Raw genomic sequence first — 12,133 nt, forward strand, 5'->3', positions numbered from 1 at the left:
ATTTGGTTAGTTAACCCTACTCAATTTGTAGATTCCAGCCCAATTGTCCCTTCATTAAAGAAGCCTTCTTTTGTCTTCCTAAGGGGAAACAAAGTTCTCTATTCTGTTATTTCATTGCATTATCACCTCTTCATCATAATACTTACTACTGCTGTAATTTTACATTTATTTGTGAATTTTTGAATTCTATCCCTCTCAGTTGGCTAAACAGTCCATGAGAGCAGAGCCCACAACTGTTTGGGTTAGTATGATTACCTCCAATGCCTGGTACAGTGCCCGGCAAAGCAAAGAAACTCAACAAACATTCATTCACTGTATTAATCAAGCCATAAAGATATTTATTTTCCCAGTGATATAAACTATGCCATTCCCCCTTACAGGGCAAAAGGAGCTAAATTTTAAATAATATTTTTCCAGTTCATGCTTTATTACATAATTTTCTTATTTAATCTTTATAAAAATGCAGCAGGAACCCATTTTACACAAAGAAACAGATACAGAGAGTTAGGGAATTTGTTCAAAATCACATACCTGGGTGCCTGGGTGGCTCAGTCGGTTAAGCGTCCGACTTCGGTTCAGGTCGTGATCTTGCAGTCCATGGGTTCGAGCCCTGTGTCAGGCTCTGTGCTGACAGCTCAGAACCTGGAACCTGCTTCTGATTCTGTGTCTCCCTCTCTCTCTGACCCTCCCCCCATTCATGCTCTGTCTCTCTCTGTCTCAAAAATAAACACATGTTAAAATAAAAAACAAAAAAACAAAATCACATACCTGGTAAATGATCCATGGGGGATACTAACCCAGATATGCCTGATTCAAAAACCCAAGTTCAAAACTACTATACGGTATTGCCTCTCCATAACACTAGTTATCTCCTTAACACAAAGCATTGGAGATAGAACTCAGGCATCTATAAAACTGGTTTTCAGATAAATTCATTTTCATGTAAATCTAGATATATATTAAAATTTAATTTCATTTGTAAAATACTTATCCATGGAGAGAATAAAACAATTAAATTTTAAAAACTCTGGGAAGATGAAATTTGACAGAGAATTACAATGCTTACCAAATACCTTGCTTTTTCTGTCATTCATGATAAATGACATGAAGTAACAGAGATGGGTGCAGGTGTGATTATTTAAGGTAACCCATTCTCTAAATTTCATCAACAGATTATAAAAAGCATTTCAAGTTGTCTCAAAAGGCTTCACCATTTCAGTGTTATTTCTTGGGTAAGGAGGGGAGACTGGAAAAGCAACACAAAGAATTATCTCAATTCTCAGGACTTACTAGAGAAGGGACTGAGCAGAGATCAGCTGCTGGGGAACACAGATCTCTCCGGGAAAGGGAAAACAAACCCAGCAAATACAAGGAGTGTTTCTACAGGTCAGTCAGAGCAATGAGACAGCCAAGATGCTTGTGAGGAGATACAGTAAGGATAAGGCAAGCTCTCATTTTCTCTTTTATTGCATGCTCAAGTCCCCAAACCGGCTAAAGACATGATTACAGGTAACAGCAGGAATTACTATCGATGGTGTTACTAACAGTGGTGTTCTCTGGAGGTCTCACATGGTTTTTGAGGGGATGGGGAATACAAACTGACAGGATCAGAAATGGGAACTAAGTCACCTAATATGTTTTCTAGATACATAACTACAGTGCGACTGATGTGGCTTTCTGTGCTTAACGCATAAGAGGTTCTGCCAACTCGTGGATCCTCGGAGAACACTGTGTTTTCAGAGCAGCTGGCTTGACTTTAAAGACATTTGGATCGTAATATATAATATGCACAGGAGACCTGAAATGGGGGAAAAAGAATGCAACCTGAAAAAAGATGAACAGAAAATGGAACTCACATTCCTCAACCATCCACTACATGTTAGGCTCTATGATATTATGCATTTTTGATTTTCATAAGCACCCCACGAAACAGGTGTCATAACCCTCACTGTACAGGTAAGGACAAGAAGGCTCAAGGAACTTATAAAAATGACCTGTGGTCAAATCCAGATTCATGTTATCTATCAGATTCCAAAGCCTTTGCTCTTTCCACAGAAAGTTAATTCTGGAAATTTTTCAGTAACTTGCCAATGTTAAAACCAGCCCAACAGTTTTCTGGTGAACTTGAAGAAATCAAACTTTTGAAATTTCCACCCTCAGCACCTTACCACCAAATAATAACTTTGCCACTTGGGTAAATCCTGAGGAATTGATCTTACTCTTCCCTTTCCTTTGTCAATGAACAGAAAATGAGCTTCATTTCATTGTTGTTGGAATTTATTTCTTTTAAGGCAAAACACTTGATAAATATTTTATTATGTAAGAATTAACATATTTCCTGTTCCCTAAGCTGAAGACTTCTATGACTTTTTCAGTTTCTCCTAGGTTTTCCTGATGATGCTTAAAAAGGGGTGTCAGGTATTATCTCATGAAGGAAACAAAATGAACTGAGGTTCAGGCAAATTAAGAAATCTTCTAGGAAGTAAGTAAGAATTAGACACAATTTCTTCTTTATTAAATGTATTTTCTTATCTATTTCAAATAGGTCGCATGATGCAAAACATGGAAAAATATAAAAGCCTATTTAGTAAAAAGTAAATCTTTGTCCTATCCCATTTACCTTGGGCCCCCACAAGTAACCATTGTTACTAGCTTCTTGCATACTTTTCTGAGATGTCATAGGCACCTGCAAGCCAATACATGGCATATGTGTATTTTCTTACACAAACTGTAACATATTTCGTGCTCTGTTCTGTAACTTGCTTCACTTAACAATATGTTAGATAAATAATCCCACATCCATACTTACAGAGTTGTTTCCTAGATCTAAATTTCAATACTAGTCCACTAACCCTTTAACTGTTGCCTTAGATTTGCGGTAAAACCACAGATTTGTCACAACTAATGTAACAAGTGAGATGTTTTTGAAAATTTCCTATATTCTTACAATTCTTTTTATTGGTCTTATTAGGTCAATTTTTCCCTCTCCCTAGCACCCCCAGCCTTCCTGCCCCATATTAGTTTTAACATGACATACCTTGTATTTGGATTAGCTAGTTCCTGAATTCTGGGAGATATTTTGTAATGGATAGCAGCATAAGATACTGGCCAATGGGCATCACGGACAGGTAGATAATCTTGATGAAGAGGCTTGGCCTCAGCTAGAGCTATTATTCGAGGGCTAGGTTTGGTTAGCAAGGCAGCACGGGATATCTGTAGTAGAAGCAAAAAGATGCAAAAATAGATTTCAATTTTCACATCTCCCTCTCTTTACAGCTATGCCCCGAACTGAGTCACCATCAGATACAGGTTCTCTCCTGGATTATAGCAGCAGACTCCTCCCTGGTCTCCCTGCTTCCATTCTTGTTCTGTATGATCTAGCCTTTTCTACCAATTACTGAGGGAGAGAATGAGCATTTTAATGAGTGCATTTCAAGGGCCACACAGTGTTCTAAGTAGGGCACCTATATTATTCCCACTCAATCATCATAACAACCCCATGAGATACATACTTTCTAAAGCCCAGCTCAGATTATGTCACTCTGAGGGTTTAAAACCTTCCAGTGGTTTCCCATTTTGCTATGAATAACATTTAGACTCCTTACTGTGACCTCGAAGGCCCTATGTGATCTGGCTGCTATCCCTATTCCTCTGACCTCATCCTTCCTCTCCCCACCTTGATCACAGTGACCTTTGTTACATGAGGCCCGTCTGGCCCAGCTCTTTCCACGTTGGGATTTTTGCACCTGCCAGTTCTTCTACTTGAAATCCTCCTTCCTCCATCTTGTCATGGCTGCTTCTTCATCATTCAAGTTTCTAGATTCAAACATCATGTTCTCAAGGACATCTTCCCTCACCATCCAAGATACATGAACCTTTCTAATAACTCTCCTCTACAGTACAGTTATTTAATCTTCTTTATAGCACTTACTAACACCTGACTTAGCTCTCTTATCTCTTTGTTGGTATATTCATTGTCTGTGTCTCCCCATTAGAATATAAGCTTCTTGAATGTTTGCCAAAAGCTAGAATAAGTACATAACTAGTGCTGAATATGTGTTGATTGACAGATGGATCTACTCCTTCTGGTCTTACTTTGAAACTGCATCTGCCAGGTTGCCTTTCTGTTATGTTGCTTAATTGGTAAAACTGGGAGGATGACATATAGCTCCTATTCTCTCTCTTATGTGCTCATTAAAAAGAATTAGGATGGACAACAAACACCACTCAATTGCCCTGAAAGGACTGTGCTGCACTGGTATAGACTTATTTTGGGTTCTAAAAGTATGATATCTGTAGGGGCATCACTTTTTAAAAATATTTTTTATAAACTCCCAAACAATCCTAGCAACTGAAGAAAGATACCTGTAACTCCCATTTTATATACCAAAAGAACTGAAAGTAAAGTGATTTGCCCAAGGGTCACAAGGAAGTCATGTCAGCAAACTCAAGATGCTTGTCTGAGGGGTTTTGATTTCTAGACTAGATTTCTTTCCTAATAGAATTCCATATCAAATCCTCAGGTTCTTAGAGAATAAAATGTATCCAACCTCCTTGGCAACATGATTTACATATTTATTGAAAACTCAACTGAAATTGGACACCAAGTTGCCACTACAATGAATGGAGGGGAGTGTCAAAGAGGAGGGAGGGAAGCCACTGAATGTGCCAGCCTCTGTTCCGAGCACCATGCCTTATCTATTATTTCAAGTCACATCACCCTCCAAGTAGGAACTGTTAACTTTATTTAAAAAATTTTTTTTACTAAATTTTTTTCTAAATGTTTATTCATTTTTTGAGAGAGCAAGAGTGAGCAAACAGGGGAGGTACAGAGAGAGAGGGAGACACAGAATCCAAAGCAGGCTCCAGACTTTGAGCTGTCGGCACAGAGCCCCCATGTGGGGCTCGAACCCACGAACTGCGAGATCATAACCTGAGCCGAAGTTGCAGGCTTAACCGACTGAGCCACCCAGGCGGCCCAGAACTGTTAACTTTATAATCTCCTTGCCCACCTGGTTCCACCCAACTTCAAGGTCATCTCAAATTTAAGACTTTGGTATGTGCTCTTCCCTTTACTAGAATATTCTCCTCTCAGACCTTCACTTAGCTGACTCATTCAAGTTTCAGATCAAATATCCCTTCCTTAGAGGGGCTTTCCCTGACTACCATATGCAAAGTAGAGTATTCTCCACTCTCACCCAAAGTCAATCATTTCCTATTTTATTGTCTTCATAGCACTTATCACTACCTGACATTATCTTATCTGTTTATTTTTTGTCTCCCTCCATCTTGTTCACTGGGAATGATGGCTGGCACACAGTAGGCATTCAAATACTTGAATGAATAAATAAGGCTCAGGAACACTGCCACAATATCAAAGAGCTAGTAGTAGTGTTGAGGCTAGAATTTGAACCCAGTTCTTACTGATTCCAAAGCCCATGCTCTTTGTCCTCTTTCCCCAGCCTCTCCACATATCTTGCAGCTAGGTGTTCCTTCATGCCAGAATCTTGAAAGATTCTCTTTCCCAATGACTTTGGCCTATGCTCTGTAGTGGCAAAGTAGTACCCTAGGAACAACCAAAAAGTGAGGTGAAGGATGCCAAGGAAGTGGTGGCTTACAGGACGGATGGGCATTTCACATCTTTCTCTTTCAAAGCACAGACCCTCTATCTTGATCCTTGGATGGGCAAGGTCTATAATTCTTGGAGTTGCAACAGCACTCAGGGCAGAAGCTGCAATCTTGGTTTCAATCTAGGGGAAAAAAATAAAATAGTGTCTGTAAGTATCAAATAATAAACATGGTACAAAGTACATCTGGCCTCTGAACCAGACTTCTCAGCAAATCCAGCAGAAAGGATAAGAGTCTTGTAGTAACCCATGATCATAGATGAAATTATCAATTTCCATTTTTTTCAAAGTAGGTTGTATGAATTCCAACCCAGATTTTCAGGAACTTGCTGTTAAACTAAAGATGGGGAGGGAATGGCAACCTTACATAGTAACTAAGAGATAAATGGTAACACTGATTTGTGGAATGATAAACTCAGCCAAGAGGGAAGGCTCAGGCCTACCATGTAACAATACTGTAAGAGGGAGAGCTGTGCTTTGTTCTTAACTATTTTCTTAAGCTTATTTATTTATTTTTTGAGAGAGACAGAGAGAGTGAGCAGGGGAGGGGCAGAGAGAAAGAGGGAGAGAGAGAATCCCAAGCAGGCTTTGCACTGTCAGCATGGAGCCCAAGGCAGGGCTCAAACTCACAAACCATGAGATCATGACCTGAGCCGAAACCAAGAGTTGGACGCTCAACCGACTAAGCCACCCAGGAGCCCCTGTTCTTAACTATTTTTGGCCTTTGGAAATTGGGACTCACATTATCACAAATTCCCATACTTAAAGTGAATTCAAGGGGCTCTCTTCTAATTGGAACAGATAAGAAAAAGAAACCAAAGCCAAGAAGAAGAAAGGCAGAACCACATTCTCCATACACAATGCTGAGCTAGTCCCCCAAGTCATTCCTCACTATCTTAATTATGGAAATGTGTTCAAATTATATGGTCTTCTATTTTAATTACTAGTATTCAAACTCAAAACTTACCACAAGACTTTAAGAGGAATATAGTCAATAAAAATAGGGTTTTAACTGTGAGCAGAAAAATAATAAACAAGATATGTTCCAAATCCCTTTTTGTGTTAAGACGTTGATGATACTAACGCTGACAGTGTTTTACATGTACTCACTCATTTTTTATCTCACCTGGTATATAATTTTTATTTGTATTTCACTTATGGGGAAACTAAGGTTCTATATGAAGTTCAGCAATTTATTTGAGCTTATATAGTGAATAAGTTGCAAAGTTGGGAGTGAAACCTAAGGTCCTATCTGTCTGTACAATTCCATGATAAGAGTATTTTTCTTGGGTTTTCCCACTCTTCTTCTGGTATCTCTCAGTACCTTATTTATTCTCTTTTATGAGTATCAAATAATCTTAATTATTTACCTATAGGTCTATGGTTTCTTCTAAATTGAAATTTACTTTAAGGAAAGGAACTGTTTTATTATTCTTATTGTGTCTTACATAATATAATTAAGAAATATTTGTTTAATGAATTGGATTAACAAGTGATCATTTTATTTCCTTTTTAATTGTAAGCCTTAACTGAAAGCAGTGGTTGTCATATATTTCTCTGATTTTCCCAGAACCTGATAGTAGGCAAAGTTTTATTCATTGTAAATGATTAATTAGCCCTTCATGGAATTGTACAGACACTGAGCCTGGATTGCTTCAATGGTAAATTCTATCAAATGCTTAAGACAAAAAAAATAATGTAAGTGATGTACAAACCTACAGAGAATATAGATGCTAAGCCCAGATTGCTTAGACGGTAAATTTCTTTCAAATATTTAAGAAGAAATAATATAAATCTTATATAAACCTACAAAGAATAAGAAATACTACTAACCTATGGTGATAGAAATTTGGAAGTGGTTGACTCTAGGGCAGGGGGTAGAGTGGAATTGACTAGAAATAGTCAGGAGGAAACTTTTTGGGATAATGTTTTATATCTTGATTGAGGTGATTATTGAATGGATATATACATTTGTTAAAATCTTATTAAACTATACACTTAAGATCTATGCATTTTATGTAAATTATAACTCCAAAATTGCAAAATATATGCTGGAAAAAATAATTTATATATATATGTATATATATATATATACATATATATATATATATATATATATACACACATATATATATGTGTGTGTGTATATATATATGTGTGTATATATATATATATATATATATATACACACATATATATATGTGTGTGTGTATATATATATGTGTGTGTATATATATATAGCAATATTATATTATATTATATATACATATATATAATGAAGAATATCTATAATATGTAAAGAACTGTTATGAATCAATATAAAATGTGCAGACCATTAGAAAAATAAAAAGCCATGAATAGACAAATTTATAAAAGAAAAATACATAGTTAAATAAAATGTTGAGAATTACTGAATTTGTTAATAATCAAAGAAATGAAAGTGTTTATTAATGAGATAGTATTTTTATTATAAAATTAATATTTTGTAAAATAATATCTAATGTTGGCAAGAATGCACTGCAAAAGTCAGCCCAAATAATGCAACTGGCTATGTAAATCAAAATCACTTTTGTTGGAACACATTTTGGGATAATATATAAATCACCTCAAAAATGTTCATACCCTTGATCTGGTAACTTTACTTCTCAAATTTTTGTTCTCAGAAAATAATCAGATTGAGAATAATGGTGGGGAGACATGTTGATAGAATGACTTCATAAATTAGGACAACAAGTCAGACAAAGTCATGTGAGGTATCCAGAGTACATGTGTTTAATACTCAAAGATATCTGCTAAATATAAAATAGGAGTCTTCAAAGCCAAAATCTCTCAAGAGTCAAAGATTTTAAAAATCTAAACAGTTTGATTAGTCTTAAGTAGGAGCTGCAGACATCTGCAAGTAGAGAGAGAATGATGGATATGCACTAAGTGAGCTATGAAACCAACTCTTTTTAAGTTTGTAGTGACAAAGTTACCATAAAAAAGAGACTCAGTAACACATTCATAGAAGGGAAAAAAGATTTTTTACAGTTCATCCATCCAAAGTCTCTGGTGGCAAGTAATCTCAGGTACCTGTGAAAGTAACTTGGCTTCCTTTGTGGGCATGTGTATTTTTTTTTTAAGTTTATTTATTTATCTTGAGAGAGTGTGTGTGTGTATGAGAACACACATGTGAGCAGGGGAGGGGTAGGGAGGGAGAGAGAGGGAGAGAATCCCAAGCAGAGCCCACACTGTTGGCATGAAGCCTGATATGGGGCTCCAACTCAGGAACCATGAGATCATGAGCTGAGCCGCAGTCTAATGCTTAACCAACTGAGCCACCCAGGTGCCCTATTGGGCATGTATATTTTTAAACTCTCGGAAGGTTCATCATTAACTGCAAAAAAGCTAAGAGAAACAAAATCATAGAATTAATAAATAATACCTGGTACTAAGAATAAGTATGCGCTAGAATTGATGACATTTGGACATGGACTATGGAGTGGATACAGTATCTATCAATAAAACTTCCTCATTTTGATAACAATCCAGTGGTTACATAAGATGATGTCCTTGTTCTTGGGAAATACACACTGAAGTATTTAGGAAAATGACTATATGATATCTGTAACTCTCAAAAATGATTCAGGGAAATAACTAAATACACACACACACACACACACACACACACACACACACACCCCACATGGAGGAGACAGAATGATTAAGCAAATGGAATAAAATGTTAATTCTTGCAACTTTTCAGTAAATTAAAAATTATTATAGAAACAAAAACTATGTATATTATTAAAATTAAAAAGCACGTACATGGGGGTTCCTGGCTAGTTCAGTTGGTAGAGCATGTGAGTCTTGATCTTGGGTCATGAGTTCAAGTCTCACACTGGGCATAGAGCTTACAAAACAAAAAACCAAAAACAAACAAAAAAAACAAAAACAAAAAAAACAAAACCATGTGCATGTTTAAGAGAATTTGGCCTTTTAGAGTGATCACCTTACAACTGCAACTTGAAGCATATATGTGAGTTATAACATTAGATTGAAATCTTAAGTTTATGTCATTCTTACAACATTGAAAACTTTAAGTTCACCATATTTATAAGTTTAATGCAGATTTTTAAATAGTTATTTAATATTTGAGATTTTGTTCATTAATGTAGATGGCTGAAGTAAAAGGCTTACAAAATAAATCAAATTTAATATATTAGTAAATATGATTTAAGTTATTTGGAGGCATTTGATTAAGTTTAGAAACCAAATCAAACATTATTCAGGACTCTTAAAAGTTATTGTTAAACTTCTGGAATTATAAACAGAGTAATAAAACTTATGCATTAAATTTAAAAGCCTGAGGGGCGCCTGGGTGGCGCAGTCGGTTGAGCGTCCGACTTCAGCCAGGTCACGATCTCGCGGTCCGTGAGTTCGAGCCCCGCGTCAGGCTCTGGGCTGATGGCTCAGAGCCTGGAGCCTGTTTCTGATTCTGTGTCTCCCTCTCTCTCTGCCCCTCCCCCATTCATGCTCTGTCTCTCTCTGTCCAAAAAATAAATAAATGTTGAAAAAAAAATTTTTTTTTTTAAATATTTAAAAGCCTGAGAAAGAAAAAGATATTTTTACTGTTTATTTATTTTTGAGAGAGCGAGAGACAGAGAGAGAGAGACAGAGTGTGAGTGGGGAAGGGGCAGAGGGAGAGGGAGACACAGAATCCAAAGCAGGCTCCTGCCTCTAAGCTGTCAGCACAGACCCTGACGCAGGGCTTGAACTCAGGAACCATGAGATTATGACCTGAGCTAGAGTCAGATGCTCAACCTACTGAGCCACTCGGTCATCCCGAAAGAAATAGATTTTTAACTTCAAGTTTTAAAAATTGACTACTAATTATTTAAATCAAGAACATACCTCTGAACAGTCTTTTCTATATACAAAAACCATGCTCAAGGATACCAAAAGACTCACATCACTGGATTTGCAGGTTCTTTTCTTAAGTGGCTATAAATTCTTTGAAATTATTCTTCTCTCAGTGAGAGCTGGGGTTTGTATCCCTGCCCCCTTGAATCTGGCCAGACTTGTAACTCCATAAATCAACAGAATATGACTGTAGTGACATTATGTGACTACCAAGGCCAACTCAAAAAAAATTATGCAGTTCTACCTGGTTCTTTTGGTATGCTCACCCTTGAAACATTCCATTTTAGAATATTCCTTATCAGAATACAGCTGCTATGCTGAGAGAAGTCTAAGCTATATGGAGAGGCCACAAGAAGGTGCTCCTGTGGATATTCCCAACTGAGTCTAGCATTTAAGTCATATCAGCCAAGGTACCACACACAGATGTTGTTATGGACTGACTGTTAATGTCCCTCTTAAATTCATATGTTGAAGTCCTAGTCCCCAGTGGGTTAATATTGGGAGGTGGGGCCTTTGGGAGGTAATTACGTTTAGATGAAGTCATGAGGTTAGAACCCTCATAATGGGATTGGTGTCCTTATAAGAAGAGAGATAAGAACTCCTCTTTGCACACAAAAAGAAGTCATGTGAGTACACAGCAAGATGGTGGCTGTCTACAAACCAAGAAGAGGACCTTCATCAAGAAGAGAATCTGCTACACCTTGATCGTGGACTTCTCTGTCTCCAGAACTGTGAGAAATAAATGTCTTTTAAGGCATTCAGTCTATGGTATTTTGTTATAGCAGCCCAAGCTGATTAAGACAAGTATAAAGGAACTTTCAGCCCCCTACCATTTCAGACACCCAAGCCACTAGAGATATACTAGCTGAGGGATTTCTAATTCATAAAATGCTTGAGTGTAATAAAATGCTTATTGTTTTACACTACTAAGTTTGGGGGTGCTTTGGTATGAAGCAACAAATAACCAAATCCCAACTTTAAGAATTGGTTCTCTGTATTGGTTCTAGATTATCTGGAATTTGTTTTTTGAGTATTTGGATTTAAAGTTATTCATGATTCTGTTGCCAGAAGTTAAAAAAAAAATCCTGGTAGTCCATAGCATGCAGTGGCAAAACAGAAAGCAAGACTTCGGGTGACCAAGCAGCTGCTACCAGAAAATATTTTAGTGAAATAAAGAAGTATAGTGGGATTATTTGGTTGTTTCTAAGTACACTGGAGAAAGTGAGTTAAGAAATGACTGGCTCAGGCATTTAAGCTCCCACCTTAAGGTCTGGGTAAAGGACCAGAAAGTTTCTGTGACTTCCATAAAAGAAATCCTTATAGTCTATGATCACACGGCTGAAAATTCTGAAAACCAAACTCGAAATCTAATTCTTTGAGTGAGTGAATTATAGTGCAAATTGAATTACCAAATTTGTCTGGTCTCCTACGTTAAAGTTAAAGCAATGATTGAGAAGGAACAGGACCTTGAAAATTGGAATGGGAATATATGAGCAGATTCCAGTGAAGATGGGGACCCCTAAATACGGCTGAGCCTTTCTTATGAATACAATCAGCCCTTTCTCTCCTGCCTGAGGAGGTCAGATTCCCCCTGCCTGAAGAAC

The 12,133-nt window shown here is 37.1% G+C and overlaps 1 protein-coding gene across 4 annotated transcripts in view; it reads right to left on the reverse strand.

The window, feature by feature from the left end:
* Window positions 1-1,449: 1,449 nt before the first annotated feature.
* Window positions 1,450-12,133, reverse strand: part of SPMAP2L (sperm microtubule associated protein 2 like) — a 56,303-nt gene continuing 45,619 nt past the window's right edge. For 3 of the 4 annotated variants that reach the window (XM_086704984.1, XM_086704983.1, XM_086704981.1), the window contains 3 exons: window positions 5,619-5,750; window positions 3,038-3,213; window positions 1,450-1,798 (listed from right to left, as the gene is read on the reverse strand). In XM_086704984.1, coding sequence (XP_086561110.1) covers window positions 1,684-1,798; window positions 3,038-3,213; window positions 5,619-5,750 — 423 coding nt within the window. In that variant the 3' untranslated portion in view covers window positions 1,450-1,683. Of the gene's footprint in view, window positions 1,825-3,037; window positions 3,214-5,618; window positions 5,751-12,133 lie in introns of all 4 variants that reach the window. The other variant, XM_086704982.1, reaches the window with a different exon arrangement.

This window comes from Puma concolor, chromosome B1 (assembly GCF_028749965.1).
Source record: "Puma concolor isolate L17-30 chromosome B1, mPumCon1.1.hap2, whole genome shotgun sequence".
NCBI classification, from domain to species: Eukaryota; Metazoa; Chordata; class Mammalia; order Carnivora; family Felidae; genus Puma; species Puma concolor.